General features: G+C 42.6%; 1 protein-coding gene across 3 annotated transcripts in view; it reads right to left on the bottom strand.

Moving 5' to 3' along the window:
* The window catches only part of HTR4 (5-hydroxytryptamine receptor 4), a 109,110-nt gene that overhangs the window by 41,620 nt on the left and 53,335 nt on the right, over nt 1–14,155 (bottom strand). For all 3 annotated transcript variants that reach the window (XM_088522607.1, XM_088522609.1, XM_088522608.1), the window contains exons 4-6: nt 13,760–13,960; nt 1,514–1,667; nt 469–1,037 (exon numbers count right to left, since the gene is read on the bottom strand). In XM_088522607.1, the coding sequence (XP_088378733.1) occupies nt 469–1,037; nt 1,514–1,667; nt 13,760–13,960 (924 nt within the window). The remainder of the gene's footprint in view (nt 1–468; nt 1,038–1,513; nt 1,668–13,759; nt 13,961–14,155) is intronic.

Genomic DNA, 14,155 nt, shown 5'->3' with positions numbered 1-14,155 from the left:
ACAGCAAGGATTAGGGCATTTGGAGAATTTAGTTCTCCTCCTTTCATTAGTTCAGCAGCTGTAGCAATGCCTGGAGGGTTACAGAGGCAACACCAGAGAAGTGGCATGGGGCTGTAATGATCCCTTTACCAGATGAAACAGAGCGGGCAGCTCCCTGTGGGCGGAAGCTTTTCAGCCCAGACAAAATAGCAGCACTTGCTGAAATGCTCATGCAATTTTCTGTATTCTCTGAACTGTTTCCTGACCATGGTCTGGAGGAGCTGTGCACACCAACAAGTGTTTGATATCTACAGACCCATGTTTTCTGAGCAGCCAGCGGCTTTCAGGTGCTTCTCTTGACCCCATTTTTGAACAGTTAATCCTTCAAATAGTTCAAATGCAAAAAAGAGACCAGTCCTTCAAGAAAATTCATGGGAAGTACTCTTTCTAGTGACTGAAGGTATTGTGCAGTGTCTGAGAAACACTCACCTTAGCACGTGAGTCGATCCATTTATTGTGGTGGTGGAACAGGGGACCGTCTGCCCCAGGATGGAAGGCCTTCGGTATCGCTCATCACCGCAGCACAGGATGATGAGGAAGGCACGTCTGAAGGACTTGTTCAGGAAGGCGTACAGGAAGGGGTTCAACCCTGAATTGATGTAGCCCAGCCACAGGAACGCTGTCCACAGCTTCCCTGGCACGGTGTAGTTTATGAAAGGGTCTATTATGTTTGTGATAAAGAAGGGGGCCCAGCACAGGCAGAAGCAGCCCATGATGATGCACAGGGTCTTGGCAGCTTTGGTCTCAGTCTTCATGCGGTGCGTGCTGTGCTGGTCCGGGTGGTGCTGCCGGCCTTCCGCGGGGGCCCCCGCGCGCTGCAGCACCCGGATCTGGCGCGCGTGCTCCCGGGCCGTGACGTAGATGCGGTAGTAGGCCAGCACCATCAGCAGGAAGGGCATGTAGAAGGCCACCACTGAGCAGGTAATGGCATATGGCTTGTTGACCATGAAAATGCAGTAAGTGGAGTTGGAAACCTTGTTGAACTGTCTTTGCTGAATCTGGGGGAGGAAGGGCAAGGACAGAGGAGAGGGACATCATTACTGGTCCCCTAAAACAACAGCCTGCTGGCTGTTACACCCCTTCCACTGCCTCCGCTTCTGTCCCCTCTGTCCCCTGCTGTGCCTGGCCCATCTGCTACCTCTCCTGCCTCTGCTCAGCCTTGCAAACTCTCTGGTGCTGATGGTCCCTGTGTTTGGGGACAATATCACAGCCCATGCCAAATGCTGCAGAAGGCTTCAACCTGCCTACTGAAAACAGGCCTACTAGCCCAGTTTAAGCAGAAAGCAAAGGGAAAAACACAGCTCAAATCCCCTTAAACAACTTCCAGAAGTTCAGCAGGCCCTCTGCATCAGAAATAAATTTCTCCTTTAGTATTTCTTTGCTTCAGATAAGTCTTTCAATGTTGTTTTTAAAGAAAAATGCACAGCACAGAATAGACTTGATATGAGTTTGATGAAGCTCCTTGTTTACTCACCAGATCAATGATGCCAATGCTATTCCAGCCTTGCATTATAGGAAGGAAAGAAATGAATGTTGGGATTACCCAGCACCCTCCAAGCATTACAGCGATCCGCAGTGGAGTCATTTTGTTCCTGTAGACCAGCGGCTGGCAGCAGATGGCATAGTACCTGCAAGGAGAACGCAAGAGAGCGCCCGTCACTGAAGGAGACATCCAGGTCTTCTAAAAATAAAACTGTATTTTCTCCAATGGGACTACATGATCTCTGTCAAAGAGAATTTTTTTTTTCTGAATAACAATTTGCATCAAGCCAGCATTATTGTGGAATGCTTGTAACCATCTGTCTTAAGAATTCAGTAGGATCACAAGATAGCGACATTAAATTAGCAAAGATCCAGTAAAACTGAACCACTAACCTAAGGGAGTTGCCTGTGAGAATTTCTAAAGTACCAGTAGCACATTAAAATAAGAGGCATATAAATGAACACATACTATATGCAAAAAAATGTCCTTGAGTTGCACAGCTTAGTTCACCAAGTGCAGACTGGGAACTAAAAAGGCACAAAAATCTAAGAATTTTCAATTTTTATTGAGTATTTCTTTTTATGTCATGTGAGTCAACTGAACTGCTTTGTTTTGCTAAAATAAGATTGCACATTCCACACAGATGATTGAAATAAAATCAAAATGTCAAAAGAAAGAATTTTAAAAAAATCCATTTGAAATAAAAGTCTCAAAATGTCACAGGGGAAAATGTTGAATTGAGCTATTTCAATTTGATCAGTTCCACATTATCTTCTGGTTTTGTGTATACATGTATGCATGAAAATCAGCATGTTCTGAAAAGTTTCACATTCAAACACATTGTGCATATGACAATGACTGTTCCTTTACAGAATTATCTGCAATATTCCCTTTGTGGCATTAATGTTAGCAACCATGATAGTCAGTGAAGCTGATTTCCATTTTTACTGACATGATCCTAGCATCACTCTGGCAGCACAAGGGAGAATAAGTATCTGAATAATTTACAGAAGGAAGAAGCACTTAGTTTTGGTCCTTGCCATGACTGGATCAACACTCACATGAGTCTAGTTTATTGGCAAAACTGCAGCAGAAGAAGAAAGTATAGAGATTGTGGAAAATGAACAGGCCACTTGGGAGGAATATAGGAACATTTTTCAGAGTATGCAGGGATGCAATGAGGAAGGCCAAGGTCCATTTAGAATTAAATCTGTCCAGGGATATCCTGTGCAATGTGCTCTACGTGGCCCTGACTGAGCTGAGGGTTGGTCTAGATGGTCTCCAGAGGTCCCTTCCAACCTCAACTGTTCTGCAATTCTGCGATTCTGTGACTGCTCCGTGTAAGCGTTCTTCCACTCCACTGAAGTTACAAAATGAGGGTCTCCATCATTGAGGTTCCCCAGAACTGAAGTGGAGATGACCCTGAGCAACCTGATCTGACTGAAGATGGACTTAATACTGAGTTTGGCCCTGCTTTGAGCAATGGGTTGGATCAGAGACCTCCAGAGGTCCTTTCCCAAATAAATTATTCTGAGTCCAAGGGACAAGGAGCACTGTGAACTGATTTTAATATCTTAATGACTTCAGAGAATAGAATATATATCTCTCTGTTCCTGTGATAACTACCTATCTTACAACAGCCACAATGTGTTTGTATAACCTTGCCTTGTGTTTACTAGAGTTTATTGAGTTTGGATTTCCTCCTGTTCTCTACATTTCTTTCTCCCGGGAAATAAGCTGACCTTTGGATCCAAGCAGGTATTTTCGGTAACTGCTTACTAGGACAGATGGTGCTTGTCTTTGCATTATATGCAACGGCTCTTGTGACTCTAAACATTGGGCAGATAAATCTGGACTATTAATTTGTTCGTAATCTGAAAAAGAGCTCCTGGAAGGTGCTATCCAGTGCTGGACATCATAGGATTCCTGTGAAATTCCTGTGATTCCTGTGTTACTGCAAGTTTCAAGAGACTGCATTTATTTGGAGAAAGGGCAAAAGTAGATAATAAATAAACGAGAGAAAAAGACCAAGACTCCAGTTACCTTTTCACGAGTTGAATCAGCAAACGGTAAAGGAAAAAGACAATACACATCGCTAATTAACAACAGAGGGAGAACAAGTCTTCTAAGCAGTTATTACATTTCTGCACTTCTATCTCTGCTGCAGTTGACATCATTACACTGACTTATACAAGCTATTAAAGACCATTAAAGTAAAAATTATGCCTGAAAAAAATAACATCTTAAGCTCTCATATTTCTTCTCTCCCAGTGATTCAGCAGCAATTTTTCTCCACTTACATGTGAAAAGACTTTTTTTTTTCCCTAGCCATGCCCTTCCCCTGTATTCAGAAAACCAAGCTGGGTTCCTTCTGTCTCTACATCGTTATCCATAATAAGGTTCTGTAATCAGAATGTGGGTGACAATTTTGCTGATGGCAAGTGAGGCAGAGAAGTATGCAGTCTGCTTTTCCATAGCTCAGCAGGACTTCTATTCAATGGCCCAGAGAGTCAGATAATAGAAATTTATATATGTTAACAGAAGTCATTGAAGTCGCACCATTTTCTTGCAGTAGCTGACGATTTGATGTATGTGATGGTTTGGACATTTAAACAGCTATTTATTCACTGAGAGAAAAGTAATTATATCTCTAAGATTATCAATAGTTCTAGTCAAAGGCTGAAATAGAGACATTTTCTTATGTTATTATGGTTCTGCTTTCTTTCAAGCTGGGATTGTTTTCCTGTGCTCATATAGAATATCTATTACATACTGGTGTGACAATGTGATGGATGGATATAAAATGTAATACATTCACATGATTAATATGATGTCCAAGTTAAATTAAATATTAACTCTTACTATTATCAGCCAAAAGCCACGCTTCTGCATTTCCTGAGAATGTTAACTTCCCCCTTACATAGAGCAGTAGATCTTCTAACTTGCTCCAGAAAGAAAAGATTATTGTAATACTTTTCCTTACCCATGACAGACACTTTACTTATTGCAAATGAATCAAAATTAAGGTTTTATAGATAACACAGACCCGTGTGTCAGGATGAGAGCTGCCCTCAGCATGTGCCCAGAGGGCAGTTCAGGAGTCCTGAGCTCCTGTCTCCACCAGCCCAGCTTTAACCACACCACAGCACTCCCCTTGTTTTTTCAGCATTGCACGATTACTTGGCTATGTTAGATAATTTCTTGACCTTAGAGAAAACCTATAGTATCACCCTGGTTTGCAATACAATTTTGTTTGAGCAATGGGTATGTAACCACCATCCTGAAAGAAGAGCCTTAGATGTCACAGCCACACAAGTACATATCCACCTTTACTGAACAGACTGGGCCAGTGGGTGGCCTACATTTGAATGTATTTTGTGTCACGTGTATATATATATATATATATAATACACATGCCATATGTTTTATTGTCACTGTCACAAAAATAAGCCGTGGAAAATGCACTGAATATTCATACAGAATAATTTTTTAACCCCCGAAAGGATCTAGAAAAAGAAGATGAGAGGGTGGGAAAAAAAAATGGGTTTTGTTCGTTCTTTATCAAAGTTAGGGTGTAGCTTGCATCTTCCTTAAGGCCGCCAACTCAGATACTGAAGATACTCAACTGCACTGCTGGAAAACTCCTGTGGGTGATAGGTACTTTTACTTTAGAAGACAGAAGCTGCTGCTTTTTGTATCACAATTGTTACATAATAATTTGACTAATGAGGAAATCCTCCTGCTTGTCTTTTTGGAGTCCTATTATGGTGTGCTCTACAAAAACAAATCAGGACACGGTTTTGCACACTTGTCCTCTCCCTCAATAAAAGCCTAACTGGATCAAATTCTTCAGCTGAACCCTATCAACCGTACAAGAGCTAAAGAACTAGTTTCAGCTTATTTGTGCCTATGTAAAAAGCAAATCAGTACTACTGGCTTTGCTGATATTTCAGCAAACTAGCCTCTGGCCTCCAGATAACCAGATAGTTACATTCTTTGGAGAGAACAACTCTTTCTCTTTTCCTCCCAAAGCAAATAAGCTATTGCTTCTAACTGTGCCAAACAAACCCAGGTTATGCATTGCTGGTCAAGAACAAAGATGTCTTAGCATTATTATATCTAACAAATTTAAATTCTTATTAGAAAAACAATGCCCCGCTGGTGTTGAGATAATTACATAGAGAAAAATACTAAAGAGAACAGTTAATTGGAACTGGATAAATTTAGCTAGTAATACAAACAAACGTATGTTGCCAAGCGGAGAGTAGACTCCTTCATGGTCCCTACGTGGGTTGGTGTGCGTGTGTGTGGTTTACTGGCAGTAACAGTAGCAAAATATATTACCATATTTCTAGAGGGTTTGTAAAGTTTAATAAAGGCCATTGCTTCCCTCAGGCTGTGCTGTAACCATCTGCTCCGCTCTTTTTCTTATGACTGTCAGAGCTGAAGACTGAGAGTCCTGTGCTTGGTTTTCCTGCTGATAAGTGTCCTGGAGCCAAGTGCTGACATGGGCTGTCCCAGTGCTGAAGGACGTGCCTGACCCCGGGACATGGTCTCTGTCTGTCCGTGCTCAAATCCCCTTCCCTGCTGCCCTATTTGAGGTGCTGTGGGAGGCAAGGGGCCTCTTTGGCTAAAAAGGGGACAGGGGCTTTATGGTGCAAAAGCAAACCTGGGATTTCTGTCATATAATCAGCTTGCTAAGTGCCTAGTCATTACTGACTGAGAGATATTTCAGCCCAATAAGTCTCCCTCACTAACATGTCGCCTACTATCCAGCTATCAGATGGTTCGTAAAGCTTCCTTGGACTCAGCTGCTTTCTCTCTCTCCTCAGGAAAGACAAAATATGTCCCAGCAGCCAGAACAAGGGGAGCTCCTGGCTTCTAGCCTCGTGTAACACAGGGGTTCATCCTGGGCAGCTGTGTGATCCTCCTTGCCTCATTTTGTCACCCAGAACGGTGCAAAGAGAAATGAAGAGCTGCACGACAGAGCATCTGAAAGAGCAGGAAGCCTTCGCCGTGCCCATGGAGCCACGTAAAGACTCTCCTACCAACCTCCTGAATCACCAAAATCCACCTGCCCTGAGAAACCCTCCAGGAGGGAATCCATGGCACAGTGCAGGACTCAGATTGCTAGGAATTTTACGTGTCTGAAACACCATTTGTCTCAAGGGACTGTGATAATTTGGTAGCTGAACAGTATATTAATGTTAATTAATGTTTGTAAGTGGCACAATGAGCATCTGTCACTCTAGTGCTCCAACTCTCTTTGGGTACATCTGCTTTGCCTTAGCCTTTATTTAGCAATGATTATGTGGTTCTGTTTGAATTCTGCTAAGATTAGTTTTGAATATACAAATATAAGTCTAGGTCTGTTACGCGGCATGTTACACAGCAAATCTGCAAATGTTTTTAACGCGGCAGGCAAACACTACATCTAATGCCCTTCGGCGATGTGAGCTTGAAGGAGCTGGTTGGACAGAGGACGTGATGAAGGGGTGCAGCGTGTGAGACGGGAGCCTGAGGAGCGCCTTGGCAGCCCGCAGCATGTGGTTCTTGCTTGAGCTCCTCCACTGCTTCACCTCCCTGAGCACCTGCTAAGAAACCAGCTGTTGGCCTGGCCAGTTTGTGCTCAGTTCTGTGTCCTCCTCCCTTCGCTGAGGAGAAAAGAAAGGGACTTCTATCACCCACAAAAGAAACAGCCAGCGTGTCCTCTGTGGTGGAGGGCTCCTTCTGGTGAGCGCTCGGGGACCGTGGCTATTAAGGAGGATATAGTGAGGATGCAGGATGCAGGCTCACCGCTTCTTCATGCTTGCCCGGAGGGGAATGTCCCACCTGCCCCTTGGGAACCACCAATTCCACCTCATTTCATTCTGAACACCAACTGCCTGGGATGTTTCCCACTCCCTGTCTGCTCTAAGGCAGATCTGCTCTAAGCCAAGAGTCCTTGCATTTACGTAGGAGTAACCCTTCACAGAAATCTCTGGCCTGGACTCTTCATTTTAGTCTTCCTCAGTCCAAAATAAAAAACACCTAGAACCAATCTCTCTCTCTTTCTCTTTATTTCTCTCTTTCTCTCTTTCTCATCTCTCTTTCTGTCTCTTTCTCTCTTTCTCTCTCTTTCTCTTTTTCTCCCTCTCTCTCTCTCTCCTTTCTCTCTTTTTTTTCTCTCTCTCTCTCTTTTCTTTCTCTCTCTTTTTCTTTCTCTCTCGCTCTCTCTCTTTATTTCTCTTTCCCTCTCTCTCTCTGAGCATTTTGAAGCATAATTGTATTGCAAAACTATGTCTTGGAAGAGAAAATTGCTATTCCGTACAGTAACTGGAGACTCTATCACAGTTTCTTGATCTATTTATATGCAGCACAACTTACGGCATAGGCACAAGGAGTGCACAGGCATGCATAAAAGATGCACTAAAATAATAAATAATCTGAGGATAAATATTTCTTTCATATTAGAATATGAAAACAATGACAACAAAGTGTAACTCAGTAACAGCAAAATTTAGTTTCAATGAGCCCTGAGAACCTCTGATACCTTGTAAAAATACATTCTGAGCTGAGACTAAGAGTATCTCTAAATCTCTGCAGTACTTTACTCCCTGTATCTGATTAGTAAGGTCCGTTTTTCTAGTTCATCTGGTGATTTCTCAGGATTTTCTGAAGATATTGCCAAATGCTTTTCAGAAGTAAAGCCTGAATGTGGGCTGTTTTTTTTCTTTTTTCTTTTCTTTTCTTTGTTTGTTTGTTTGTTTAGTCATGAAAACAGATAGAAAATATTATTAGGCAAATGTCTTTTCTAGCAAACTTTTCTGAAAATATTGAACAGCTTGACTATCCAAACTGAAGCCTGAGCATTGTGCAACGAACCAGTTAAAAAAAAAAAACAACGAAAAAAAGAAAGAAAAATGTATGCCCTGAAATAAAACAGAAGGCATGAGACATATGAATCACAGAAAAAAACACAGGCTAGAAAAAACATTCTCCCCCCTAAAGTCTGAATGAACAGAAGGGCAACAGCTAGCGCAAACGAAACACCGTGCTGCGAAGGAAGCAGTGCTGTCAAATCCTGCCTAAAACAAACTAGGCTCAGTGCAATGCCCGGGTGCTTCTGCAGGTGTGGGCTTCTGCAGACCCACTTGTCAGGACTGGCGAAGCAGAAGCGATAGGGACAGGCTGGATGATGGGCTGAGTCATCCAGCCCTGGACAGAAACCTGGCACTTATGTACCCGTCTTATCTGCTCAGGGATGTCCACTGCTATTTCCCCACCTACACTCTGCTCTAACGACCATTTCAGGAGCCTTCACCAGGGATAAAAGCAACTACAAAACAACAACGAAAAATAGCTAGAGATTCCAGTTTCTGCCAACAGCCTTTAAAGCTTAGCTGTGGGGATTTACAGATGAGAGAGCAAAGGAAATTCACATCAGAGGGAGCTGAAAATTTCCTTGGAGATGACTGCAGAATATTGCCAAAAATCAAATTATTTGGAAGCCTTTTCAAATCTCAATATTTGCACAGGCAGGTGACAGGTAAGTTTGGAAAGGCTATAGTCCAAGTCTTGAAAGAAAACTTTAGTTTGGCAGTTAGACATTAGGTGACTTTGCTAGGCCGTTCAATCCATTCCATTAACATCATGTGGGGGGCACACTGCTCATCTAGATTACAGACTAGTGTCTCTGTCGAGTCATTAATCACTGCTAGTTTATGCTGTCAGGTACCTACATTTTATTTAATCTGCACGAGGAACAACACAACATTTTGAGTTCACTTTGAAAAAAGAAGATTTAAAGAATTCTGACTAGGCTTAAGAAACAGGTTGAATTTAGAAAATGTTTGTACTCTTAATCTATTAAATTGTGACTGAGGTTTGATATTTTCACTTTTCATATCTGCCACAGAAGCAAATTATGTCCTCGCCCTTCTCAAGGGGTGACCACAGATCAAAACACACCTGGAAGTGGCACTTCCAGCAGATTCACAGCAAGGGGGTGGCAAATTCAAAAGGAGAAAAAGGTGGACAAAAAAGGTATTTTTAGCCTTCCTTTTCTATGAAAAATAGACCTATTATCTTATATCCCCCTCTCCACCCAAACTGTTAAAAGCCCCTTTTGTCCTACTTGCAAAGGAGGTTTGAAACAATAGCCAACTTCATGGTAGCAGAAGTGCATTAATATCTATGGGAAAGACAGGGAGTGAAGTGGGACTGCCACTAGCTCCAAGACACAGCACGGGATTAATATGCTGCTGGGCTGCATCCTTCGGGACGTGGTAAGGTTCCTAATCAAACTGTCTGTGCCCTCCCTGCCTTCTTTGAAACAAACACCTCCTTTGGAAGAAGGAGGGAAAGGTCTCATGTCCTGTTTTCATCAGGAAATGTTTTATTAAATAGGCATAGTAAGAACACTTCTTAACCTCCATGGTCTTAGTAAACGTTCAGTGACAGTATTCTGGGTAGCTGACAGGTAATTCGCATCTTCAGTCATCATCGTCTGCTGCTCGTGATGGAAAGTGATTGCTTTCATACAAGGTGTTTTCTTATTTATCGAAGTCATCCAGACCACAGAAGCTTTACTACTGTCCTGAGTATCCAAAATTCAGGTGCAGCCCTCCAGGCCTCACTGGGAGATGATGAACACTGGTGATTATTGTCTCCTCCACTCACCAGTGGAGAAGGTGGCTACCTATACACCGTGGCAGCTCCTCAGCACATAAAGGGCTTTGGCCAGACTCACACTGCACATACCCAGCATGAGTACCCACCAAACATATCAGGGACCTGCATCAAGCAGCCCTCTGGATTTTACAGCCACTCTGGATTTGTCATTGTTCCCATGAACATCAGTGCAACAGAGGGTACCTTGTCTCTCTCAAGCCCCACAGTAGCTAGCATGAATATGGCATTTGGTCCTAGGAGAAACCCAGGATCATCAAATTGGGACTGACATCAAACTTAGACTGAAATGTCTGACCAAACAGAAAGCGATGAAAGGTGCACAGTGGATTTAGATTCTCCTTTTCACATGAGACAGAGAGATCTTGGCTTTCTCTTTCAGCTGACACTCACCGTAGGCAAACACAGGCATTAACTGTCTTTAGTGGCAGAAATAATACACTGCTTGAAAACCACAGCAGGAAATTCTGGCTTTTTTCATGTCAGTATCAAAATGTCCATGGAGTCATAAAAACATGCTAGGCTAACTTCTACAGCAAAATGTAATGGCAAGGTGAGGTGCATGCACCTTGCAGAGATTAGAGGACGGAGAAACGTTTTTATGGCAAATGCAAGTGCCTTTGGAGAGCAGCAGCCTCTCACAGGCACATTCCTTATAGAGCTCTGGTAATGTTGTTGTCTGTGGTAGTTACTGCTCTAACAGGCACTTAAGAAAGCCATTAAAAGAGAGGAGAGAGAGGGAAATCACAATATCAGGGAATTACCTAAAATTCAGATCAGCTTTTCAGCTACTGCAGCGGCATCATTCCTTAGCAGGAAAGTGCCAAGCAAAGGATAAATGCTGCAATAACTGTCTGGGTCCAGGTGTATTCGGTCATCAGCTTGGAGAAGTGTCTCTCCTGCTCCGCCTCAAAGTATACAACAGCACATGTATGGAAGACACATAGGAAGGAGAAAGAGCATTTGTGTGTCCTGATAACTACCTGACACCTCCCAAAAACAGGTTTGTTAAAAATCACTGGTGTTTTTTTGTGTCCCAGTCAGTGCTATGCTATTTTATCATTGCTGAACTTGCAGTGGCCTTTAGCACTTATGATTCATTAATGAATTCGTTCTACCTTTCTTCTCAGGGAATTTTAACACTGTTTAGGCTAATATTCAATATCCTGGGATTTCTTGAAGCTCTGCAATGCAGATCAGGTTCTAACTGTCAGGGCATTCATGAGGAGAAAGTTGTCAGGCATTTGCTAAAGACTTCCTCTGCTCTGACCCATTCACCTAGGGTGACCTCCTGCTCCTGGGACCTTCAAATTCCAGGCCGTAAGTGGGTGTTTTCTTTCAATCAATTTGTCATCCAGATCAGTGGGGGTTTTTTTGGTGCTCTTTGATTTGTTTTTAGCCGCTGTGTGGGCATGTGTGCCTATTCTTCCTTGTACTTTACAGGATTTTTTTCAGGAAGAATAGGAAGAATGCTTGTGCACAGGCAACAGGTTTAAACACAGACTTAGTAAGTGGAAATGTTCCAAACCAGGGTATTTTTATCCCTGAAGCCTGAGCTGCTGCCTGGCTGTTCAAGCGGAGCAATGACGATGCGGGGCTCATCCCGGCAAGGCAACCTCCTACTGCCAAGCTCAGTCCAGCACTGGGTCCCACCTGGGCCAGGCCTTTACGGAGCAAAGAAGCTCTCAGACCAGTGTTGTGCCTTTCCCAAGCCTAACACACCGGCTTTCCTCTGGGCTCACAGGAAACAGCTTTGCAGGCTGAGTCCCTCGTCAAAACACAGCCACAGTTCTGCCTGCATTTAATACCCGCCTATGCAACACTGGATATTTTCACTTTTCATCTCTCAGCACCAAAGCGATGAAATTATCTCTGTACCCTTCACAGGGAGAGACCACAGACCAAACCCCCTGGCAGAGTCACAGCGTGTGGGTGCTGGTGCCCATATCCCTTTCCTTGGAATAGTCCAATGATCAAAGCACTGTCCTGGGTTGGGGAATTCAGAGTCCAGCTCCACCATTTCTCTTTGCCCAGGAAGCAGGGCAGTAACCAAGGCATTGCTCTAGCAGCGATGTGCACCACTTTGCCACACCAGCTCAGGGCCTGGCAGAGACAAGGGCAGAGACTCTGCCTCAGGTCTGTTTAGAAAACAAAAATTCTCCTGTGCATTCCTAAAACAAGAACTTGAATGAGTGATGCATTTTCACAGCAGTAGAACCAGTTTCAACACCATTGCTGCAATGCTGGCAGCAGGGAGAGAAATGCTCGCCACGACCCAGCCTCCACGTTCCCGAGGGAGCTGGACCCACAGCTCAGGTGTCCCACAGCAGCAACCATTGTGCCATTCCCTGCATTTACCAAGGGCCAGGGGCAGGGGTTGGAGAGGAAATGGTGTCATCCTTCGTGTTCCCTTGTCTACAAAACCCTCCTGTGCTTAATTAAGAGCATGGAGGATCTAACTCCAACATTTTATATAACAATTCTGCTCCCAGTGCACAATGCCTAACATCTTCTTTGCTGATAATTGGCTCAAAGTGGCAACCGGTCAATATTTTTAAGATAATGAGCCTCCTATTCATGTTCCAGCCATATAAACTTGCAGATAGGGAAGCATGCTGTAGCCATCACCCATCAGTTTCTCTCTGGATACACTATTATATTTGCTGGTGGCCCTGTCTCCCACAACAAAGGAATTCTATCAGGTGATGGAGATTTTAATCAAGTATCTTTCAAAGTCTGGCTGAGTACCAAATCTTTGAATGAAAGAAGCTATTTAAATATCTGTTGTCAAGATGATGAGAATGATTATGGTTATTTTAGCCATCTTAGTTATACTAAGTAATAGTATTTTTAAAGATATTGAAAACCCTCCACAGTACTCAATTGGAGACTCTAAATATTGCTTATTAGTACAGCTGTTCCAAACGATTTCCTCCAAGTATTTTTGCAACAGAAAATGGTTGTTACTCTGTAGGATTTTAAAGCAAAATACAGCTAATGTTAAAGTTGAAGAGTTCTGAAGTTTGCCATGAAAAAGTGCAAATATAAAACTTTTTTTTTGCCATAATTTGTTAGGATTTTGGTTTCATTTTAATTTTGCAAGAAAAATTTAAAAGAGAAGAAAAATATCTAGGTCTCCCCAAAAACCTATTTACCTTTTTCATTACCCCTCCTTACCTTCTTATTAGCCTATGGCAGATATATTATCTCTCCTTGACTCCTTACTAATCTGGGACAGATACATAAACGGATGTCTTAGAAAAACAGCCTTTAAAATTTGGGCACTTGGTGTTCAAATTTCAATCTATATAATCTAGTAATATATGTCAGGATGTGTCTTTTAGTAGCATCAGCTTTCATCTGGATGTGCAGCTGCTAACAACAGGAAGAGCAGTTCTGATAGCACCTATAAGATAAATCCAAAATTTTGGAGAAGGCCAGATAATTTAGTGTCTCAATACCTCATATTTGCCCTTCAGCTACTGTTGATAAGGAACAAAACTGAAAAAAAAATAAAGCAAATTATTTACTATCACAGTATTATTATCTATGTTCTTCTATTCATACCTGTCCAGTGAAATGCAGCACAGATGAAGTATTGATGCTGTTGTGAGCAAAACATCTAGGGATGTTCGGACCAGGCAGAACATCTCCCCATAGATCCAGTTGTCCTGAACCAACTCAATGGCTCCAAATGGCATCACCAGTACTGATACTAGCAGGTCCGCAAAGGCAAGTGAAACAATGAAATAATTCGTCTTGATTTTCCTGCAAGACAGATAACAAAATTATGGTGGAACAGTTTCAAAACAGTTTATACGTGGCCAGAGATTTTCACCTGTGTTTGTGTCTAATTCATTCTATCACATTACAAAGTCCTCTGTAATGTACTTTTCACTTTATAAAGTCACGCCTAGCTCACACTAGTTTGACAAAGAAAAATCCACTCTGTTCTCTGCCTAA

The sequence above is a fragment of the Tinamus guttatus genome, unplaced genomic scaffold (genome assembly GCF_059628265.1).
Source record: "Tinamus guttatus ecotype Peru unplaced genomic scaffold, ASM5962826v1 Tinamus_guttatus_pri_ptg000155l, whole genome shotgun sequence".
NCBI classification, from domain to species: Eukaryota; Metazoa; Chordata; class Aves; order Tinamiformes; family Tinamidae; genus Tinamus; species Tinamus guttatus.
Note: the sequence above shows the minus strand (reverse complement) of the source record. Positions and strands in the feature narration are given on the sequence as shown.